Source organism: Eublepharis macularius, chromosome 5, assembly GCF_028583425.1.
Source record: "Eublepharis macularius isolate TG4126 chromosome 5, MPM_Emac_v1.0, whole genome shotgun sequence".
Taxonomy (NCBI): domain Eukaryota; kingdom Metazoa; phylum Chordata; class Lepidosauria; order Squamata; family Eublepharidae; genus Eublepharis; species Eublepharis macularius.
In genome coordinates, this window is record NC_072794.1 from 127,553,281 (window position 1) to 127,575,897 (window position 22,617).

Below are 22,617 nucleotides of genomic sequence, written 5' to 3' on the forward strand. Positions count from 1 at the left end.
GCTGGGCTGAATCTTGTGAAGAACCAGTAAAGAAGAAAGGCAGGCAAAAAAAAAATTCCCCAAATAAATGCACACATACCATTTGGCAAAATGGGGAGCACTATTGACAACAGAAAGCAAAGATGATCTGATGCCACCACCAGAAATAGAATTGATCAGTTCAGCTATGAATTTATAACAGATAAGCAAGGTAATGTGAAAACTTGGCAAGAAATCTAAGCTCAAGGGAATAACATTCCATGGTTGATGTATCATCAAATAGTATCTAAGTTCAAAGAACAAACTCTCAAAGAAGATGGCAGATTAAGAGAAAAAACAGAATTTGAATGATGATAAGCAGTGACTTGAAGTATTTACTAGGAAAAATTTATAAAATTCTACTGCAATATCACACAGGAATGGAACAAGTTAAAAACTGTATGTTAAAATGGATGAAAAACTTCGGAGAAACCAGCTCTATGAATCAATAGGAAGATCTATGGACCAAAGATATTAAATCTACAGATTGCCAATTGTTAAGAAAGGACTGGTACAAAATGTTCTTTAGATGGTATACTACGCACAAAGATACCATGAGAATTAATAAGGACTATAGTGGACAGTGCTGGAAATGTCAATGTATGGATGCAACATTTTATCACATGTGGTGGACATGCAAGGAAGCACGAAGATATTGGATAAAGACACATGAAGAGATGCAAAAGATTCTCAGGCTCAGGTTTGAGCTTGAACCCAAAAATGTGCTATTAAATATTTTACTGAATATTATTACAAAAGAACACAGAGATCTTTTCCAGTACATGGCAATGACCACGAGAGTACCATATGCAGCAAAATGAAAAACAGATGCATGCCTGAGTGGATAGACAAAATGTATGAATATGCATCAATGGCTAAATTAACTTCTTATGTGCACAATAGACCAATATCGGAATTCTGGGGGAAATGGATTTTTTTCAATTATTTAGGTTAAAACTAAATTATATTATAGAGATAAAATACAGAAGAGATGACTGATTAAAAATCATTAACATTAAAGTCTGAGTATAATCAACTAAGGAAGAGAGCTAGCATATAATTTAGTTGTGCTGATATATACTTTGAATATGCTTTTTTGTTAGTTTAAATCTAATTCAAATGTAGTGCTTGTATAAGTTGCTATGGACTTTCTATTGTTATTCATATCTTTTTAAATAAAACCTTTACTAAAAAATAAGATGATCTGTGGATAAATACAATATACTCCTGTTTCCCAGGAGTAATCTGGATTTCTGATCTCCCAAGTAAATCCCCATTTTGTCTTTTGGGGTGATTTTTAACAATGTATTTTCAAAATGCTGTTTGTGTGAGTTACTGATCTTAGAGGTCTGGAATTTTATTTATGTATTATTTTGTACATTTCCATTCTGCCCTTCCTCCCACAATCTCAGGAAAGCATACAGTGGTTCCCTCCCTGGATTTTACCTTCACAACAACCCTGTGAGGTAGGCTGAGCTGAAAAAGACTGACTGTGTTGCAAGGTCACCCAACAAGCTTCATGACAGAGTTGGTATTTGAACTGTTTCTCTTACAGACTTGGCTGGAAATACATACATGTGAATGCTGAAGTTCAACATTGTGCATAGCCGGCCATTTCCAGCACAAAGATGTGATTGAGTTTGAGTTGTTATCAAAAACTACGCTGGATCAAATGAATGAATGTTTGACCAAAAGAATAAAGAGTTCCTTTACATTGAAACTGCTGCAGACTGGACTGTTTCAGAGCCTGTGAATTCAACATTCAGAGGGAAAGAATGGGCTTCAGCAATATTGTGCAGGAGCATTCTGGCACTGAGCCTTACTATCAGAATGGGTGTGACACTGCACACAAGAGAATCCTTCCTTGTATCAGCAAAATATATGGAGAATATGTAATGTGCATGTAAGCACAAACATATCTTTACTATTCATTCTTAGCGTTATCAGAAAGGATGACAGTTTTCTGAGAAGGGAAGCAGCCCTCACCCCTGTTGATCCCTGTGAAGATTCCCAATCTCTGGCTTAGGCCGGCTTTTTCCTTCCCATGATTTAGAGGAAATGTTAAAACCTCAGTGGAAGTGGAATGCTTCCTTAGGGAATGAGGTTGAAAAACTGCCAATGCTGGCACATCATGGTTTAGCCTCTCCCAGCACTGTCTGGGTGGGATCACTCTTTTATAGGGGCACCTGCTATCCTGGGGCATAAATCAGGGCCTCTGCTAAAATTTCAGATGATGACATTTGTGTTGTTCTTGGGAAAGAAAGAAAAATCTCTATGTTTAAATGGCCACATTGTCTTGGTAACTGGCTGTACTGTTACTTTTCAAATACTTTAAAAAGTTGGCAACATGCATGTCCAGTTGGGACAGAAAGGATCTAGATTGTCCACAACAATTTGAAGGCTTCTTTATAAAGGCTTCTCAGAGGACCGATGTAGATGCTTTTGGGGGGTTCTTGCAGCCAGATGGAGGGACCATCTTTAGCAATTATTAGAGATTCTTGCACAATAAGCACTAAGCTCTGCTGTTACTATCAACAACTGAATGTTGATTTGTTACACCCATTGGATTCAGTACTATTTTTCTCCATTCAAAATAACCCCCTAATGCTTAAGTAACATGTTATGCCTGATCATGTTTTCCCCATTTTAGTGATTTCCTTTTGAGTTCTGCTATGCAGAAAATGCTTCTCTCTGTTTGCCAGGAATATGCTGTTCATTTAAATGTATGGAATATGCATACACGCATCAGGCACATTGTTGAAGTTCATGGGAAGACCTACTTGCATAGAAACACTGCATGTATGCATGTACTGGAGGGCATGTGGTGTTCTAGCCTGAGTGCTATGTTTTTAATCTTTTCTAACCTCCGCAGCTGAGGTCTCTTGGAACAATGGCAATGCTTACAGAATTCCTTTGCAAATGGGTGATTATTCTCTAGGTACATGTACGTTAAAAAGTTACATCAGAACAGTTTTTTTTGTAAATGTCAGGAAACAGAATCTGTGAACAAAATCTTGCTATGTTGTGCTTGTGGATTTGGCCCAACCATGTTTTATTTTGTCATAATATTTCTGAATTTATGCATTTGTGGAATATCTTTTAAAAACTTCACTTCAGCACCATAGATTTCCAGAATTCTCATTTTTTTGTTTGTTTCTAAATTACTTTTTGCTAGGCTGAAATGGGTGATGTGCATTATCTGCCTCTTGTTGCATACAAGCAATCTGTTTGGCAGAATGAGATTTTTAAAAAATGGCACAAGCTTGAGTTCTCTTAAATATGAAGGTTGTTCATTCAACTTCTCATTTGTCTGCTTAAGTATATCCATAACTGAGGGTGCTTCAAATTTCAAAACAAATATATCATACAGACATGAACCAATCACCTCTTTGGCTTAGCACTGAACAACTCAAATGCCTGCTGAACAGATTTGTTTTAGGATGGTCCAAACGGATTAACATTACTAAGGCCCACTGAAAGGAACAGTGGATTGTAGGATTCTTTAAATAAGAACGACAACCATTCCTATCTTTAACTATGTATCAGGGCTTTTAGAGTATTGGTCTTGCAGCGTACTTGGCTCAAAGGAATGGTCCTAAATGCTCTTTAGACATTACAGAAGCAGTGCAGGAGTTGCTTTTCCATGTTTTCAATCCATGTCTCTGCTGCAGTTTTTAAAGGCCCAGATCCCTGTGGGTGGGACCAGTCAAGCAGATCCTTACCACCCAATTGTAACCTTTGTGCTGTAACAGCAAAAGATCTTAGTGCAAAGGACAAGTATGACAGACCCTCTTTACTTCCCCACTGTGAGGCAGATTTTCCCGCCAAAACTGAAGTTTGCTCACTGTGGCTGAGCAGCATCAAGTAGTGTGTCTCTGGTTATAGTTTAAAGTTCCTTTTGTCACACCCTGATAAGATTTTAGGCTTTCTAGCCCAGCCCAGGACTTGATGGGGGGGAAAGCAGGAGCCCTCTTCCTTCTGTATATGAAATGGCACTAGTTTAAAAGAAACAGAAGCTTTATTGAACAGGCAGGAATGGAAGGGACTGAGGTAAAACTTGCTGGTAGAACAGAATTCTTTAAAAGTAAAAGGCAGCTTGGTTTCAATGTTCTTAGATCTTATTAATGAGAGGTGTTTTGTTTACTCCTTGGGTTACAGTCACAAAGTTTCTCCACAGAGTTCCCCTTTTAAGCTTAGGTTGCCACTTGCCAGACTATAGTTCCACACAGTTTTCTCTTTACACCAGTCCTGGGGTCCTCTACAGAGACAAACCCCTTTTCCTAGACACTGGACAGGAGTTATTCGTCCTTTCCTAATAAGAAATAATGCTTTCCTTTGGCTGGAATGAAGTCTTCACATACTACCCAATTCCCTTTAAGCCAAAAACACACCCTCATTCTATTGTGACTGTGTAAATAGGTTTTATACTGGGAATTCTCACTCAAACAAGGTTGTTACAGTAGGGCAATTGATATCCTTCCCTCACTTCATAGGGGTAACTGTCTGACCTCCTTTGTCAGACTCTTACACACACTTTCTTCAAATTCTAAGGGAACTGTAAATCCTGTCAGCAACCTTCCCATTCAGAAGGTGGGGTCCTGACCAGCCAATCAGGGGAAAAGGGGGGTGGAGTTAGCCAATCTGGTTCTTATTTCAGGCCACTGCCAGCTCCTCCCCCTCCAGATTTCATGGTGGAAACCTCTCTTTACATTGCTTCCATCACAGCAAAGATTTGCAATGTCACCCTGTTTTTGAAGTTCACTTGGGAGGAACAAAACTCTTGCAGTGTCAACTTTCCGATCTTCTAGACATCTGGAGCAACCAGATATTCAAGAGGTTGCTTCTGTTCTTGAAGTTGCTTCTGATTAGCTTTTACAAGTTTGTGATGTGATGGATATTCAATGGAAATATGTGCCAAATTTCTAGGGATTAGTATTAATTACTTCACCGTGATGTGGAGCAATCATAATATGTAGTTAGACCACTGGCTCATGAAGCCTAGAGTTTTTTGCTCTCAGGGGCAGCAGCTCTCCAAGGTTTCAACCTAGAGTAGAAGTCTAGCATTTCTACCTTCAGTGATTCCTTTTTTGTGGCCACCTGAGCTTTTAAACATGGTTGTCCTTTTCAACTAGCACATGTTTTTAATGCTTATGGCATTGGCATCTGGATAAGGACAATGCCCAATTATTTTAAAATTAAAATGCTAGTGATTCCAGTGTGTTTTTCTTCCACTTGGCAAAACCTACTTCACTTACCTTCTTGAGTTTAAAGATAATCTCTATTCATTCTTTTTGTACTGGTACAGATTATAAACTAGCCTTTCCAAATCTTATTTCTGATAATCTATACTGAATGTAATTTTTTTAAAAAACTGCATTGATGATAAGAGGACTCTACCTCCCTTCCAGTTCAAGATTCCATGAGGCTGGAGCAAAGACCAGTTTTAAGAAAGTGTGTGGTAGGACCATTGGTGCCTGTGGGGTGTACTCATTTCTTTTGGCCCACTATTATTTGATTAGAAACACTAGTTGGATAAAAGAAATGCATGTATGTGGTGGGTTATTGGTGTTAAACATGATCTTTGGAGAGGTAGAATAGATATTCTAAATAAATCATGCCCTTCAAGTCTTCTTAGTTAGCAACAGCACCTTCCTCCAATGCAGGAAGCATCTTGCACTGGAGGAAGTCTTCTTCATCAGAAGGTGGTGCTGAGAACCTGCAACTCACATGTGACAGTTACGGAGAACACAAGGTGGGGACCTTGACCACAAGCTTCATACTCTGTAATGTGTGAATGACTGAGCTATTGTTTGAAGGATGCTCATACCTAATGTTAAATGGGAAGTCTGATTGTTTTTAAAAAGGCAGTTTTCCTTTTTAAAAATGTGTTGGATCTCTTGTAGCCAAGGAGAGGAAGATCAAAGTATAAAAATCAAGGTATGTTATTATTAAGCAGGGTAATTTCTAATAAATCCTTTTATTTTAATTTATCTTGGTCAGGGTATTTGAGTTGGAAGGGGAAGAACTCATGAACGCTTTTTAATATAGGTAGAGATAAACACTGATAAAAAAGAAACTAACTTGTTTAATTCTTTTAAGATTTGTCAGAAAATAGCAATTCAGAGAAAAATATACAATCTGTCTTTATGTTAGGCTTTTGCCAACTTGATAAAAAGGCTGAATGCAAATTAGAATGACAGATGAATTTGCGATCTTGACAGCTGATTCAGACACATATGGACACCAAGATCAATCCCTAATGCCACAGAAGTGAGTGAGGCAGACAAATAAAAACCCAAGTAGATGTAAAAGTAATATAAATGTCCTGAAGAGCAGAAATTATGACAAGGCAGGTACTAAAAAATTATTTGCAGCCCAGGATGGAAAGTGCTACAGGTGGCTGAGTAGACAGAGGTTCTTTGTGGTGAATTCCTAGAGAGATCATTTGATTAATAGGCTGGGAGGTGTAAATCAACCTCTGGGAAACAGGGAGATAATGCTGGTCACTTTTCATTGTCCAGTTTCAACTGGTGCAAATCCAAGTCTTTGAAGCAAAGATAATGGCAGGCAAACAGTTTTCCGCCTTGGACATTAATGAAGGCAGCAGGCTCCTGTCAATCTCTTTTACTGGTGGATCAGGTATCCCCAGATGGTCCAACAGGCTGTCTGTGACATGTTTATCTTCATGACACTGAATGGATAATCTCTCATTGCCTTAGGCCAGTCATGTGCTTTTTAGATTCATTCAATATATTTTTCCAGGCGTATCTCATCTTACATTCTGTAGCCTTGAACTTCTCTCTTTTCATCAAGCAATTATTTTTCCCCTGTTTTGAGGTGAATATACCCAGTTTGTGGCCCAAATGGGCTTTTGCTGATCAGATCTCAGAGGTGAAAGTGCACAGTGATAGCACATAGTACACCACTTGCACCAAGAGCCTGACTGATGACATGTTTATTTCCTGTGAGGACTGATCCTGTATCTAACAATTCTATGAAAATCTTGATCATTGCTCCTCAGTGTCAGAGGAGCTAAAGGTGTCTAGGAGAAAAGTGTATCATAGGGCCAAATTACAAGTGACGAATGACACAGGTTGGACACTTGTCAGCTTCCCTCAAGTTTTGATGGGAAATGTAGGCAGCTTGGCAGAATGTTGGACAAGTGGCAGTTGAAAAGTCCATTGGACAGCATTCGGAGAGCCAAGCTGCAAGACCGAGATGCCTACATTTCCCATCAAAACTTGAGGGAAGCTGACAAGTGTCCAACCTGTGTCATTCGTCACTTGTAGCTTGGCCCTTATTCTCCATGAAATGAATGCTTTGTACCCATGCAAAGCTACCTTGTGTGGATGATACCATTAGTCACAGGCAAACAAAAAAATTGAATAGTAGGAGCATCGATATGATATCATTAAAGGCCGTTCTCTCACTCCCTTAAAATAGTGGCATGATCCTGGAACGCTGGCTGCTTCTTCGCACAATATGCGCTGAAAAAATGCCCTGCATCCATTAAAAAAAAATGCAAGAAGAAGCTGCCTGCGTTCCAGGAGCATGCCACTATTTTAAGGAAGTGAGGAAAATGTATACCCAACACCATGATCTGTTATCACTTCAGGACCTAAAGCATAATTAACTATGACTCCCAAGAGTTATTTTGTATTTTGTCTCACAGACAAAAATCTGCTATACAAACTAGGTTACCCATGGCTTGAAAAGGCACTGGGGTGGGGGTACAAAATCCCCTGTTCCTGCTGTGTTGTAGGCATTTTTAAATGGCTGAGTTTATCTCTAAAATGGTGTTGGTGCCTACAGGTAGGATCCCTAATGTCTAGATTGGCCCTGAGCCTTAGCACAAACCTGATCCTAACTGTGTAATTCCCTCAACCATAGTGGAACTCCTTTGACTTTAATAACACTAGGGCAAGGACATTTGGCAGAAGTGAATTACAAATAGTACAACTGCAAAAAGGGAGATCTTAAAAACTCTGATCAATTTAAACAATTCTATATCCTGAACACTCTGCTACTTTATGATAACATCCAAAGATGATGATATGGTTACCTGTTTACTTGATGCGAGAGTTTCCATACTGTAAAAGCATGGGCCCGGAACAGGAAAAGAATTGCTGCAAACTATCAGCAAAATGTTCATTTCCTATCCCCTGCTGAGTAAAGAAATCCAAACAGTACTTGACATTCCTGAGGGAGCAGTCCCACAGAGGCTGCCCTTTCTCACTGCCAGCAGCTGTATTTGTTTACCATCAACACCACTACCCTTTCCACACTGCCAGGACTAGTAAAAGTTCTTTCACCACTAGCCTTGGTGCGTGCATAGATTTTACTGGGAACCTATCATGCTGAGATTAGGTCCATGACCCCTGGGGGCACATCTACATAAACAGAAGCGAGGGAGCAACTGTATGTATATTTCGTATTGCCAGTGCCTGAGGTACTGCAGCTTCTGTGCACTGGCACTTCTAAAGAATGAATTGGGTGAACAGTGTAAATTACCTCACTGATGTTTATCACCTCTTTATATAGTTATTTATAAAAGATGCCTGAGCCCACATAGCTCCTGCTTCAGCTTGGTATATGGCCTGGATATGTTTGGCTTTCTAGAAAGGTGTCAACAAGGTCAGCAATAAGGATATCCCTTGAGTTAGTGATTTAGAATCTGCCATGCACTTCTGTTGCTCAGACTGAAGGCAACAAAAGATGTCACAGGCAGCCTCCTATGGCCTTCCTAAGACCAGGATTCTTTTTTCATCAAGATTTCATGAGGTAGGTCCCACTGATAAGAAAACAGGACTTATATTAATGCCATGGCTCAAATGAGTTCTATAAGGAACCTATCTGGGAATTTCGGCACATTATGAAGCATTGATGAACTAATTCTTTACAAGTGATATACCTGACAATTTTTTTAAAAGTGGAAGAATTTCATATATCAGTCTCTGTAATAACATCCTATACAATATTGACATAGAAACCCACATATCAAAATTATGTGACCAAAATTATGTGACCAGATTCAGATTGGATCTGACAGAGGAATCCACAAATGGAAGAGAGAAAGGGAGCCATTTTTACTGAGTTTCACTGTCCCAGGGCAGTCCTCTGACTCACTCCTCATGCTGGAGGGGGGGGGCACATTTTCAGCTGCAGTGGAAAGAGTAAGGTGAGGGAGTCATGCTTTGCTGATGGAAATTGCTGGTGGCTTGTGCAAGAATTTATGTAATAATAATATATAAGGTCTTAAATGTGTTCTTCTGTTTCCACTTGGGCACCTTCTTGCACAAGTATAAGATCATAAATAGTTTATCACTTTACTCAGACATCATTCTGTTATGAGATATAAAACAATCAGTTGGTGGCATCCAAGGGACATCTTTAAATCTGCCTGCCTGCCTGCCTGCCTGTCTAATATACTAATAGCCAAGTGTCCCTGATCTGAGGATACTTAAATCTGGAGACTGGAGCCGTGAACAAACAAGACAGATCTTCCTACACACCTGAAAAATGAGTCAGGTTTGCAGAAAAATCTGAAATCCCAAAACAATGCATTGTTTTTTTTTAAAAAAACCAAAATAATAAAAGGAGCACCTGCAGCTTTAACCAGATGACCTCAGTGGCTGTTGCTAGGCAACCGTTAACCAGTATTCTGGGCTTGGTTTCTGTCAAGAAATACCAGGCGGAGGAAGCAGGGCCCTTTCCAAGGCTGTTTTGGCCTTTGAGGGAGAACTCACTGGGACCTAGGGATCCCATTCCCCCCGTGAGGGTGAGTGTTCCCCTGTTCCCACCCTCTGCCCCCTGCCATCACTCACCTGGCCGGTGGGAGGGGAGCATGGGAATGGGCTTCCTGGGCACGCTCCTGGAGTGACACAACAGTAGGCCAATTTTGGCCCATTTGGGGCCAAAATCGGCCCACTACAAAGCACAACCCCCCCACACACACCAGCACAATGACATCACTTCCCAGAACACAATGGGAGTGAAGAAGAGGTACGCGCCAGGTCCCCTCCCACCCACCAGGAGAGTAGGAGGACCTGGCAACCCTTGCAGGGCTATTTTATTAAAAATCAGCCAATTTTAACAAAATAGCCCTGCATGGGGGCCTTCAGTTCCTTTGTTGCAGTGGGAATGATGTCATTCCCGGTGCAACAAAGAATGCTCTGAAGGAAAGAACCTTGAGAGAGCACTCCCCCCACAAACCCCCATCCCCTGGTTTTAAGGCCGGAGGACCTGGCAACTATTATTTTTGCTGGTTTATTAAATTCTAGTATACAGCCAAGAAAACGAAGAATAAACAGTGCTTAGAGAAAAAGATTTAAGAGTCAGTTCAAATAAGCATGGTATACATGACTCTCACAAACCTTAGCATGTTAGCTGCCTGGCTATGGCCAGCCACTTGCATAGATGCTATGTGGTGCAATATTAATCTCTCGGTATGCTAGTGCATGTGTTTTTGAAGGATTTGCAGTGACATTGAAGAAAGCTAATGCTACACAGGGAAGGTTAGTGATGGTCATATGAATTGGCTGATAATTCAGCTGTACTGTAAAGTTCTGCCAAAGCGGATCTAAAAGACATTCCAAATGACGTGCAATAAACAGCTAGTGTGAGCATGCCTTTCATTAATTCAGATTTCTCTTGTAAGGCAAGACCTTTAAAATATGTTGCTGGGCAGAGCTGACTCAGAATTTATGAGTAGCCGTATAGATATTCTCCTTCTCTCCAGTCCATATTTTACAGGCTTCAAAAATGTAATGAAAGCAATGGACCAGCCTTTGTCTTCCATGTAACTCCAGTCTTCTTTCTTTGCAGCTCCTTTGGGCATTTCCAAGCAAAGCAACATGGCGTTGCCTGTGGGTCATCATCAGGATCAGCTGCAAGCTCCAGTTTGAGACGAGGGCTATGTTTGACCAGGCTGTCTGTCACCAAGGTACTTGACAATCATTATCAAACAGCTTCACTCAGCAGCCTTGTAAATGCCCTCAGATTATCTCTTTAATGCTGCGATATGCAGGGCTCCTGCTGGGACCTTTAGGTATGCTGTGTTAGAATTCTGGCAAATGGATGGGGCAGGAACAGGTGGTAGGCAATTTGATTTTCTGAACCTTTAAAAGTAATTGTTGCAGAATTTGTTACCTAAAGTGAGTTTCAATTTCCAATCTAAGAATATCTTCATTCTGTACACACACTGATTGCTAGTAGCTTTAAACCAGGACAGAACCTTTCTTTCCAGATCATTTGTGTGTCTCTCCTCCAGCCTACAAAGCCTTCCTTCAACTTAAGCAGCTCTTACATTGGATGAAGAGCCTCTGAAGATAGAGGAAGGCTTCTTAGGCTATGGAAGGCTTCCAGCTTTGCTCACTGGAATGTAGGATACATGATAAAGTACGGTTTCTTCAGCTCAAAGTGTCTGTAATAAGGGAGACTGAATACTGAATTTGCAAGCTATAAAGATGCAGGAGCCTTGCTTAAAGAGAGTGTGACTGTCACAAACCCTTCTTTAACTCAGGCTTGGGATGACCTTCCTCTATCCTGAGGTAAAACTTCTCATCTCTAAGCCTATGAAGCTGAATACTGGGCTGGGAAGCCTTTAGTAACATGGTTGAGATTTAGCTTCAACTTTCTTTCTTGTTCCACCCTTCAGGAACATGTAAGTGGTATGGTTACCCTGCCAAGTCCAAGTAGGGGAAAGATCAGGGGTTTGCGCTTCCCTTAAACAGAAACTGGTACACAAGGCTTGTGGAGATTCAAAATGAAACAGAAGGTTTATTGACAAGTAGATAAAATAAGAAGCATGTAGGCAGGTGTTTAAAACTGAGGTAACTTTGAGGTTTATGAAATGAATACTTTACTGGTGTTAGGCACAAAACATTTGGTATGGTTCTTAAGTTGCTGGCTTATATGAGAGATGTTGGTGTTATCAGACATAAAAGTTGTTACAGTAAGCTCTTTCTGAGGTTGGCACTCCTTCAAGTTAAGTGCTCCTATTTTCACACACAGAGATCACAACTTCCCCTTTTAGTGCTGTCTTTCTCACTTTAGTCCAAGGATTGCAAGTGCTTAATGAACATAATGATTTTTCCTTAAAGGATACACCTTTGCCTTCCTTCCTCACACAGAGGACTCGCTGGCTGACCCTTTCTGGTCAGAAGCCAGACTCCAACTCCTTTCACTCTTCAGTTTACTCCAATTGTCAACCCCTCAACATTCCATCACCAACTGCCATTTCAGTCTAGCCACAGAGCGGGGGAGGGAAACATGTAAATCATCCTCCCCTCTTTACTGTCCTGCAATCTCAGCATTTGAAGCTGAGTCTGTCACAGCGACTTCTATGCACAGCTTTCAGCTGGTACTCTCTGGAGAAGAACAATGTGCACCATGAACTGGAAGTTCAAGTTAGCCTCAGTTTCAGAACAGCACCTGTTCTGTTATTTCTACAAATATGCATGGCCATTGCTTCAGTGATTCTGCCCACCAAATACATGGAAAGTGATAGTACCACTTGTGCAATGTTATAATGAAGTTATTGATAATTTCTAACCATCTGGTATTGGACATGTGCTTCAGCTCACTGCCCAGACTTTTGAGCATCAGTGGACTAGTGGTGTCAGTTACATTGCATGATTTGTCATGAAGAGCATGAAAGTAGCATTGCAATGCGTAATCCAGGTGCTAGGCCAGACAGTGGGTTTCTGTGTAGACGTGCTGTATTTTAAAAAGTGCATTTCTTCAGCATTCTCCACTTCTCTGCCTCTGGTCAAGTCAGGAGAATGTCCCTTGGGCCGGTGACAACCAGCAAATGTTTATCTGACGAGCATAAAGCCCTCCACGGTCCCAGTCCATTATGGTCTTTAAATGTCAAAACCAAAACCTTGAACCTGATGTGGAACTCAACCGGGAGACAGTGCAGCTGGCATAGCACCAAATGTATATGTGCCCTAAACAGTGTCCCAGTACAAACCTGTGCTGCTGCATTCTGGACCAGCTGCAATTTCCAGATCAGGCCCAAGAGCAGCCTTGTGTAAAGCGAGTTACAGTAGTCCAACCTGAAGGTGATCATTGCATGGATCACTGTGGCTAGGTCACGGGAGGAGAGATAGGGAGCAAGCTGCCTGTCCTGTTGAAGATGGAAAAATGCAGACCTGGCAACCGCCATGACCTGGGCCTCCATTGAAAGTACGGCATCCAGGATCACATCCAGACTCCTCACTGTTGACGGGCATTAATGGCACTCCATTAAGGGTTGGGAGCCAGATCCCCATACTCATCGTCCCACATCCCAGATACAAGACCTCCGTCTTCAAGGGATTTAATTTCCGCCGACTCTGTCTCACCCATACAGCCACAGCATCCAACCCATTAGCCTAGACAACTGTTGTGATATCTGACAGCCATCTATCAACAGGTATAGTTGGGTGTCATCAGCATTCTGATGACAGCTCAACCCAACAATTTGAATCACCTAGGTGAGGGGGTGCATGTAAATTATAACAACATTGGGGAGAGAATCATCCCCTGAGGGACGCTACATACCAATGGGTAGCACTGTGACATCTGCTCCCCAAGTGCCACACTTTGTCCCCAACCATGGAGAAACGAGACTAGTCACTGTCAGGCCGTCCCATGTAACCCCACACTGGCAAGGCGGTGGCTCAACACATCATAGTCAGCCATGTCAAACATAGCTGTTAGATCCAATAGCAACAGCAATGCTGACCTGCCCCGATATAGGTGCCAATGGAGATCATCTGTGAGGGCGACCAGCGTGTCTGTCACATGGCTAGGACAGAAGCGGGACTGAAATGAATCCAGGATAGAGAAATCTTCCATGCATTGCTGGGGCTGTTCAGCCATCACTCTCTCAATTATCTTAACCAGAAACTGAATGTTCAAAACTGGGCAGTAAGTGGCTGGATCAGTGGACTTCACTGATCCATCCCTTAACTCTAACTTAACTTTGTCCCTTAACTCTAAATATAGTAGAGAAGGAGCATGGAAATGGTTCTAGTTCCTAGGAATACTGAATTTTGAGACATTCCTGATATCTTGATTCTATGCAGAACTGTGAGGTGGTGTTTTGGTTTACAAAACAAATTAAACTGGGAAGGGATGTCAAAAGCAGAACTGCCAGACAGCTCCATTGGAATCCATTGCATCATATCACTGCAGCAATGCTCTCTTGACTAGACTCCAAGGTGTCTGCAGCCAGCAGCAATAGCTCACTGTCCTGCCTCAGACAACCACGTGGTATTTTCAGGGGAATCTAATGCTTGTACCTGGCACAGCTCCTCCAACGTCATAAATGGTTACGTTATATTCAAACTGTCATTAAAGAGTAGGGTTGAAATCTTATCCATCCTAGCCCTGAATTGGCTTAGCATCTGTGCAGGATATCAGAAATCACTAGGGCATCTTGAGGTCCTTCTGCTTTCACACAAGGGCCAGTGAATAAGCTTTTCCCCCTGATACTTGTCCACTGTGCTTCTGTGGACTCGTTGCCAAAGTAATGGCGTGCCTGGGTCTCTTTGACGTAGCAAAAGGCTATTATCACATCTAAGGAAATGGACATGGGTACAGATTTGAGTCCAGCAAACCTCCTCCTCACTGGGATATGTCGCACCACAGTTCAAGAATATTTGTGAAATTAAAATTCCAGAGATGTAGAGTGTGGTATTCTAGCTCCAGGATTGGCTGTCTTTAGGCAGAATGATATCTAAAGTTTCTGCTTGTATTTTATAAAACTGAAAAAATTCAGAAAGTTCTGATCACTCCCCATTCAGACATGGTTATTGAAATTACTCTAATTACCCTCGAATTTAAGAGATAGCTAGCTTGAACCAGTAGCTGCTATTAGTCAGTGGTAGTTCCAAGACAGGAAAAGGAATGCTCATAGTTGTGGAGGAGGCTGAACTCTGTATCTGTCTTACTTTGCATGAGATTAGCCATGCAGAAGCAGAACAGTGGTTCTTCTAATGCAGTATCCTGTTTATAGCAGTGGCCAGTCACATGCCATTGGGAAGCCCACATGCAGGGCCCATTGGCCTTCTTCCTTAGCTCAGAAAATCAGAGTCAGAACCACACCATTGTATTGTGAGTGACAGTGGCCCCTTTCAACTTTCCTGTTTAACCTGCTTGTTATTCATAGCTGCCCTGACTTCATGGAAAGTGATGTTGGGGCAGCAGTTTAAAACAACTTTTACATCCATTTATGAACCACATGGGAATCACTGCAGCCATTTCAAACTATGCCACTACTTCTGGCACAGGAAGTGGTTACCCTAGGTTTTTGCAGATCAACACAAAAATATCACTATAGCACTATAGCATTGTAACAATAGGTGGAGCAGGTTCTCTGAATCCCGTTTTCATTTTTTAAAAAGAGCGTCTAGTGCCTTCCATTGTGGAGATATAAGGGGAAAGGCCTATCTTTGCAACTGAATGAGCCAGAGACTGACTATTCTTTTTAAATGAATAATATATACACATTCAAAAAAGAATGTGCTGGAACTGAGCAGGAAAATAAAAAGTTGGCACTGTCAGAAGCTCTGTGGACATTTCAAACAGTACTCATAGCAAATGGGAAGCTCATTGAAAACTTGAGAATTGGAAATAGCTTTTTTAAAAAAAGGCTGAACTCTGCATTTCAAATAGGACACAGTTTTATAAAATGCTTCGATGCATGGCTTGTAGGCTGTTAAGTTACAGGGAAAGGAACAGGACATAATTGGCTTTGTCTGAAAAGGGTTTTTTTTTAAGTTAGCAACCAGTTGTATCTGGAATAGCCCCAACCCCCCACTAACAATCAGCAGCCAAAATGGTTTACAAAGAGTAGTATCTCATACTTTAGACTGGTTTGTGATAAATATGGCAAAAATCTTTGCCCATGTTACCACTGTTCTGCTTTCTCAGCCTCCAAGTGTCTTGGCTATTGAAAAAATAGAAGGCTGGCTTAAAGTCAGTTCATTTCCAAGCCTTATAATGTCCACAGGCTTTATTCTTGGATATCAATATAGTCTGCTGCGTGTCTGGAAGTGCCATATGTATAGGCAGCAACACTGCAAACAAAGTAAAGTGATCTGGTATCTCCAGATGTTTCATATGAAATCTTTGAAACAGATCAAACAAATACACATGACTGATTTTGTTGCTTTTCTGTTCCCTACCACACCTCTTTAAATTGGAGAACCGTTATTGAACTAATATTACAAACTGAGGACAAGAAACTGAGACATGAAAGCTTTTAGGGTTTCAGTGACACTTTTTCCCTCCCCACAGCTGAACCATGTGGTGACAGATGAATTGGTAAGGACTGGAGTTCCAGCAGTAGGCATTTCGGTAAGGACACCTGTTGTTTGCCTTCTCCTCTTTTTCGGTTATGATATCTTTTTAGGGAAGAAATTATCATGAGTGGAGGAGACAAATTGGGGAATTGTCATGGAGTTAGGAATTGGGGCAGACATCGGTCTTGGATCATCATCTGGGCATGTATAAATCTTGGATCTGCCCTAAATCACCTTGTTCTTTGGTCTTCACAACATGTCAACTAATTAAAAACATTTTAGTGGATGGATCCCCTTCAAATGGTTATTTAATTAATTGTAAATATACTTGCATATTATCCAAATATGTAATTGCATTTTAGGTAAGTGTTAAGAAACGTAAAATTTAATAAAGAAATGCTGCCGCTATTCTTTTTAATAGTAACAAAAATGCAGCCTTAAATGTGTAGCTCTTCCAATTAATCAAATAAACTTTTCACCAATACATCTTAATCCATTAATCACTGTTTCAATTTTGTCTTATATGATGACTTAATTCATTACATAGGAATTCATCGTACTTGACAATTGTGAATTGTTGCTTAATTGTAACCCACTAATAACGCTCGATGACTAGCAATGATGCTTGGGCCAATGCTGTGCAAAAGGCTGAGTTAGGGTTCCAAATTTGCAACTGGATCTGATTGGTACATTCTGATTGATGGTTTGGGAACTCCTGGGAGATAATGAATATATGGGGCTGTATCCCACCAGTCTGTCCCACCTTCGTATTCCTCCAGTACAAGGAATGTACCAGCAACAGACAAGCTTCTTTTGTCAGAGGAAAAGCCTCTTGCTCTAGAGGAAGGCTCCTTAAACCAGAGATGCATACCAGCAGAATGTGAAGGTTTAGGATCCAGACTATGGATCCTAAAGACTGCAATCCTAAGGCTGCAATCCTAAGAAGAGTTACTTCAGTCTAAGCCCATTGAAATCAATGAGCTTAGACTGGAGTAACTCTCCTTAGGATTGCACTGAAATATTGTTTGTCCTTATTCTTGTTGTCTTTTTTAAAGCCTTTTGGAACTTGGAGGACAGCATTTAAAAATGTCAGCCAGGCTGATATTGATACAGTGAAGGATGTTTTGGACTCCGGTTATGTCCCAGTATTACATGGTGACTGTGCACTGGACTTGGAACAGCACTGCTCTATTTTATCAGGTGATACCATCATTGAGGTAAGAGATGGGCAATGGGAGGGTACGTTTCTGTACACAACCCTAATATCATTCGGTTTTGCCTTAATGAATCATTCTCATCTTTGGCACAATCTTTCATTATTAGCCCTCCACTTGATAGTGACCTCAGATCTAACATCTGCCTTACAGAGATATTTTCTTGTGAAGCTAGGGAGGAAACTCTTTATTTTCATGCCTGCCGGTTGGATTCCTGAGTTGACCTTTGACCATTTTGAACTTCTGTCATGTAAACATGCTTGGCAGGGCCTTCAGAATGAGATTTCTTTTATTAAAGGTGAGTAAATTGTGGTTGAAGACATTTTGAAAACCCAGTTACGATGAGTAGTCAATCCACATGTAAGCAAGGCATCTATCGCCTTTGTTTATATTGGGTTAAACGTGCATCAACATGAGAAGTAGCCAAGGAGATGGATGCCTTCAAGTTATATACTTTATGCTCATAAGAAACAATAGCACAAATCACATGTAAAAGAAAAAAATATGAATTTCATTAATAAGTTGTTAAATGGAACATGAAGGGATGAACTGGTGCTAGGATGGATCTCGTGGCTCTTTCTTATATGCCCAAGGTAATTCGGATTGCTACTTTGGGATCAGGAAGGAATCCTGGGTATCCTGAATTTTTTTGACTTCCTCTGAAGGAGAGAGGTGAGATAGCTGTGAATTTCCTACACTGTGCAAGGATTAGACTAGATTATCCTTGAGGGTCCCTTCCAGTGCTATGTTTCTATGTTTCTGTTTTAAAGATGTCCATGTGCATATCACTCCTATAACTGAAAATGTGTAAGTTTTCTTTGAGAATGAGCATATATGCAAATATTTTGCAGAAAAAATCCCTGAGCTGCAGTCAAGTCTCATTTCTGTGGCTCTTCGCTTTGAAATAGATGAAGAAGTGGTCACTCTCGCAATACTGTCTTTGAATTTTCAGATAGTAGAGTGATATGTAGAATGAATGATGAGATGTGGTCCTTGAATTTTGTTATTGCACAGTTCAAAAGAGGGCATACCTAAGTGGTTGAACATTTGATTTGCATACAGAAGGTCCCAGGTTGCATCCCTGGAATCTCCATTTAAATGATCTCTAGCAGAGGTCTCTTCCAGCCCCACTATTTGAGGCCCTGGAGAGTTGCCACCAGTCTGACTAGGTAGTACTATGCTAGATAGGCCAACTCAATATGAAGCAACTTCAGGTACTTTCATGTTAAATGTTTGTTCTTACAGATTCTTGCTGAAAAATTTTCTCCTAGACGAGTTGTGTTTCTCACAGATGTAAGTGGAGTTTACAGCTGTCCACCTGACGAACCAGGTAACCAATAAGGATGCATTTAAGTGTTTTACCTGCGATTTCTTTTGAACAGTAACATTAAAAGGAACTGAGAGAAAGATCAGCTTTTTATGATGTCTTCAAGAAAAAGTAGGAATCCTAAAGCACAAACAAGTTTACCCAAAGAAATCCATCTTGGGCCAGTCCAGGAAGGTACAGTCTGTGAGCCGCAGGGTAAGAGCCAAAGGTCTTTGACTCTTGCCCTTCAGCTTGCAACCAAGTACTGACCTTATACAGGCTTTATAGTCTCTACAAGGAGAGGAAGATAAGCCTGGTTCAGATGGAACTCAGCTGCTGCTATCTTGCTGCCAACAAGATCTTCCTACCCTGCCCTCCCCCGTAACGTTCAAAATCCCAAAAGAAGATGGGGAGAACTTTGGGTCTCCCCCGGCTGTTGTTTTAATCACACTGAGCCATCATTTTTGCTAGGTGTCATTGGGAGATGACCAGGTTTAAAGATTCATGTAGTCATTTCCATGTGTTGTTTTTCTTCTGGATGAGCCTTTCTGCATTGCATTCTAAGATGCATTTCCTTATGATGTTAAATTCTGGATCATGTGTTTATTCTGGAACAGGTGCTAGACTTGTGAATTCCATTGCCATTGGTCCTGATGGAAATATGGAGCCACTGGTGCTCACATCTGTGCTTCCACATGATACTACTGGAGGTGTGTCCTTGAAGTTACAGTCTGCTGTAAATATAGTTTCTCGGAGTCATGGAGCCATTTCAGTTTTGATCTGCAAGCTGGACAGTGAAGCAGCTGAAAAGGCATGTTTGACTGGGGAACAGGAGGAAGGTGAAGGCACAAAGCTTTTCTTCCGGGACATCTGAAGAAGACTTCTTGACAAGAGCCTTAAATCAGGCAGAAGAAGTTTCCCCAAGACCACATCTGCTAGCATGACTGAGTATAGTGACGCAGTTAGAATGTTGTACTAGTGAGACCCAAGTTTAAATTCACGATCCGCCATGAAGCTTGCTGGGTGACCATGGGTCACTTTCAACCTAACCTACCTCATACTTTGTAAACTTATAGGCCGCAGTCTTGAGTCCCATGCAAGAAGGGAAAGATAAAAATGTCGACAGACATCAGTGCTTATTTTGTGATTTCCACATGGCTGCCATAGTCAATTCCCACTACTTTAAATCTAGACTCCATTGTTAATGCCTTTGGACTGAATCAAGCGACCAATGAATCACTCTAAATTCTTTTGTTCTTTTAATATACTAGAAACATTGGAGTTTTTGTGGCTATGAAAAATGTCAGCCGCTATTTTTTTTATATTTTTTCCTGGCTAAGGTCTTAAAGGTTTTGTTAAAAGGAATAGTTTATCCAGACTCTGTTGTTACATATGCATGTTGAAAATTGACATATTAAAAACAATCAAAATGTCATCGTCTTATAGGAGAAGAGAAGAAATGGAGGTGGAAACAGTGGAAGGAATAACAAGTTGGAGGTGAAGCTGCTTAAGTATAGGACTGAAAGGTGAGACGTGGGCCTGTAGTGGAAAAGGAAGAGGGCACGTACCATCTCTCATTCTTTGAGGAAGTGTTTCAGTTTCCTTGGGCAAAACCCCTGTCCAGCCTATAATAACTGCTGCTGCAGATCCTACTGTAGAGAAGGTGAGGAAACTGATACACTTGGAGAAAGATCAGCTTGAAGGGACTGCTTGGAAAAGGAGGTGTGAGATGTGGATTAGGAAAACAAGATTGTCTGACCTGACAAGCTTCTCTTGGGGGTACTCTTGTTGCAGCCATCTCACTACATGTCATTAGGATCTTTTGCCTTTGTTCTTCTAGCCTTTAACTTGAATCACATTATGGGTGCATTTTCTGCTCCTGAAATTTCTAGTTCAAACCCCACCCCTATTTTTTTAAAAAAAAATTGAACTGTTGAATTCCCCATAGAAACATTGCCTAGACAAGAAAGAAAGTAATAAGGCAAGACTAGGAAAGAGGATAGCACAAACCAAAAATTCAGAGATTGTTTTTGGAAGGTTTGATCTCTTCAATGAGGCATAAGAAAATGAAGTGTTAAGTGATAACAGATCAGATAATATGCAAACTGCATTAACTCTTGAGACTGATTTCTAACATGCATGGAGATGGTTATGACCCTATAGAATTCTGACAGCATTGACTTGTAGAATACAGTTAGGAGTGGGGCTAGCCAGTGCTTTGTTGACCTCACCTATTTATAGCTGATCAGTCTCCATTGGGAGACCTCACCCAAGGGGAGAGGTATCAACTCTTTCTAGTCTGACAGTTTCCCACCTCTGAATGCCTTCTCCAGAGGAGAAAAGATCTGGTTACTGGTTTATTTTCCTTGAGCTAAGATGCCCCACCCTTCTCCTCCTGATCCCAGTGCTCCCTTGGACATTTCAGTGTGGGCAACTGATTTATGTTGAGGGAGGTGTGATTCACGTGGTGTGTAGTTTGAGCCTGGATGTTACCTGGATTCGGCTATATGATTATTGAGGGGACCTTTGCAGGTCAGCTGCTCAGAGGATGGTGGAGCAAGCAATAGTGATCTCAAGTGGCCCTGGTTACCCTATTTATAGCTGATCAGAGAAGGTGACAAAATTAAAGTAGGTGTTAGAAAGTTTTTCCATTCAAATACCAACTGAGCTCACTCCAGCACATATTACTGTTGGCCAAATTCTACTTTCCAGTCAATAACATTTTATTTTACAGGAACCTCTTAGCTAAAACAAGCCTTAATTAAAGAACAGTACTGTTATCTTCCTTATAGATACAAGTTCTGGATTTTAGGCAATTTGGTATTGGGCCAAGGGAAAAGGACACAGAAAAGTGAAAGTCATTTACTGTGCCATTCTAAGTAGTGTTACTCCCTTCTAAGCCTGTTGACTTCAGTGAACTTAGAAGGAGTAATGCTGCTTAGAGTGGCACTGTGAATCTTTTTGTTTCAGATTGTTGCTAATTATACTTATTGAAGAAATGGAGAAGTTAACCCCAGAAAGGCCCAAATGACCCAACTGGGACTGCATCGTGTAGCAATCATATTCAATTAAACCGCAGTTCTTTAAGTTACTCTGCTTACAAGGAACTAGAAAACAGCAGTTGACATTCCAGCTCATTGAACAGTTCATTTACTCATGAGCCAAAGTCTTCATTGATTTGTTCAAAGCTGAGGCAGAACCCCACAATGATCAGCTTTGCACATGCACGGTTTTTGGTAGCTGCCAAGGTGAACACTTATATAAGCTTTCCTGCATAAGGTACTTCATGTGATACAAAGCCATGGTCAAGTTTCCTTAAAAAGCAAGGCACATCCAATCAGAGGAAATCTTTGCTATGATACAGGATGAGAGCCATGGGATTGCCCAGCAAATATCCCCAAATAACTACTACTCCCTTGAGACCTTACAAGAATGCACATGTACAAATTGTTCCAGAACCAGACAGGTCACCTGCCTTTTCCATTAACAAACACCATTAGGTAGCCCTAAGGAATAGAGGGAAACACTTCACAATTGTAAATCTCTATCTGTGAAATGTTAATGTTCTGGGTACTTAAAGAATGTGGTAAACAACAGATGGGGAGAGGAGGCAGTGGCAGCAGTGGTTTTGCTGCAGAACAGCATGCATGTGACTGAATATATGTGAACTGTTCAGTTTGTCCGGCATTCAACAGTGTTCCCAACTTGTGGATGGGCTGCAAACTGAATTATTATGTGATTGGGCACCCCTGCTTCTAATTGCATGGTGTTCTCCAACCACAGTAGC

The 22,617-nt window shown here is 41.0% G+C and overlaps 1 protein-coding gene across 3 annotated transcripts in view; it reads left to right on the forward strand.

Moving 5' to 3' along the window:
• LOC129329603 (uncharacterized) overlaps positions 1-21,068 on the forward strand; it is a 47,531-nt gene extending 26,463 nt beyond the window's left edge. The window contains exons 2-6 of one of the 3 annotated variants that reach the window (XR_008596997.1): positions 10,843-10,960; positions 16,306-16,365; positions 17,366-17,822; positions 18,770-18,854; positions 19,448-19,461. Coding sequence is in view for 1 of the 3 variants with exons in the window: in XM_054979066.1 (XP_054835041.1) it covers positions 10,843-10,960; positions 16,306-16,365; positions 17,366-17,527; positions 18,770-18,854; positions 19,448-19,704 (682 nt within the window). In the remaining 2 variants the exon portion in view is untranslated. Of the gene's footprint in view, positions 1-10,842; positions 10,961-16,305; positions 16,366-17,365; positions 18,197-18,769; positions 18,855-19,447 lie in introns of those variants that run through there. The other 2 variants (XM_054979066.1, XR_008596998.1) reach the window with 2 other exon arrangements.
• The last annotated feature ends 1,549 nt before the right edge of the window (positions 21,069-22,617 follow it).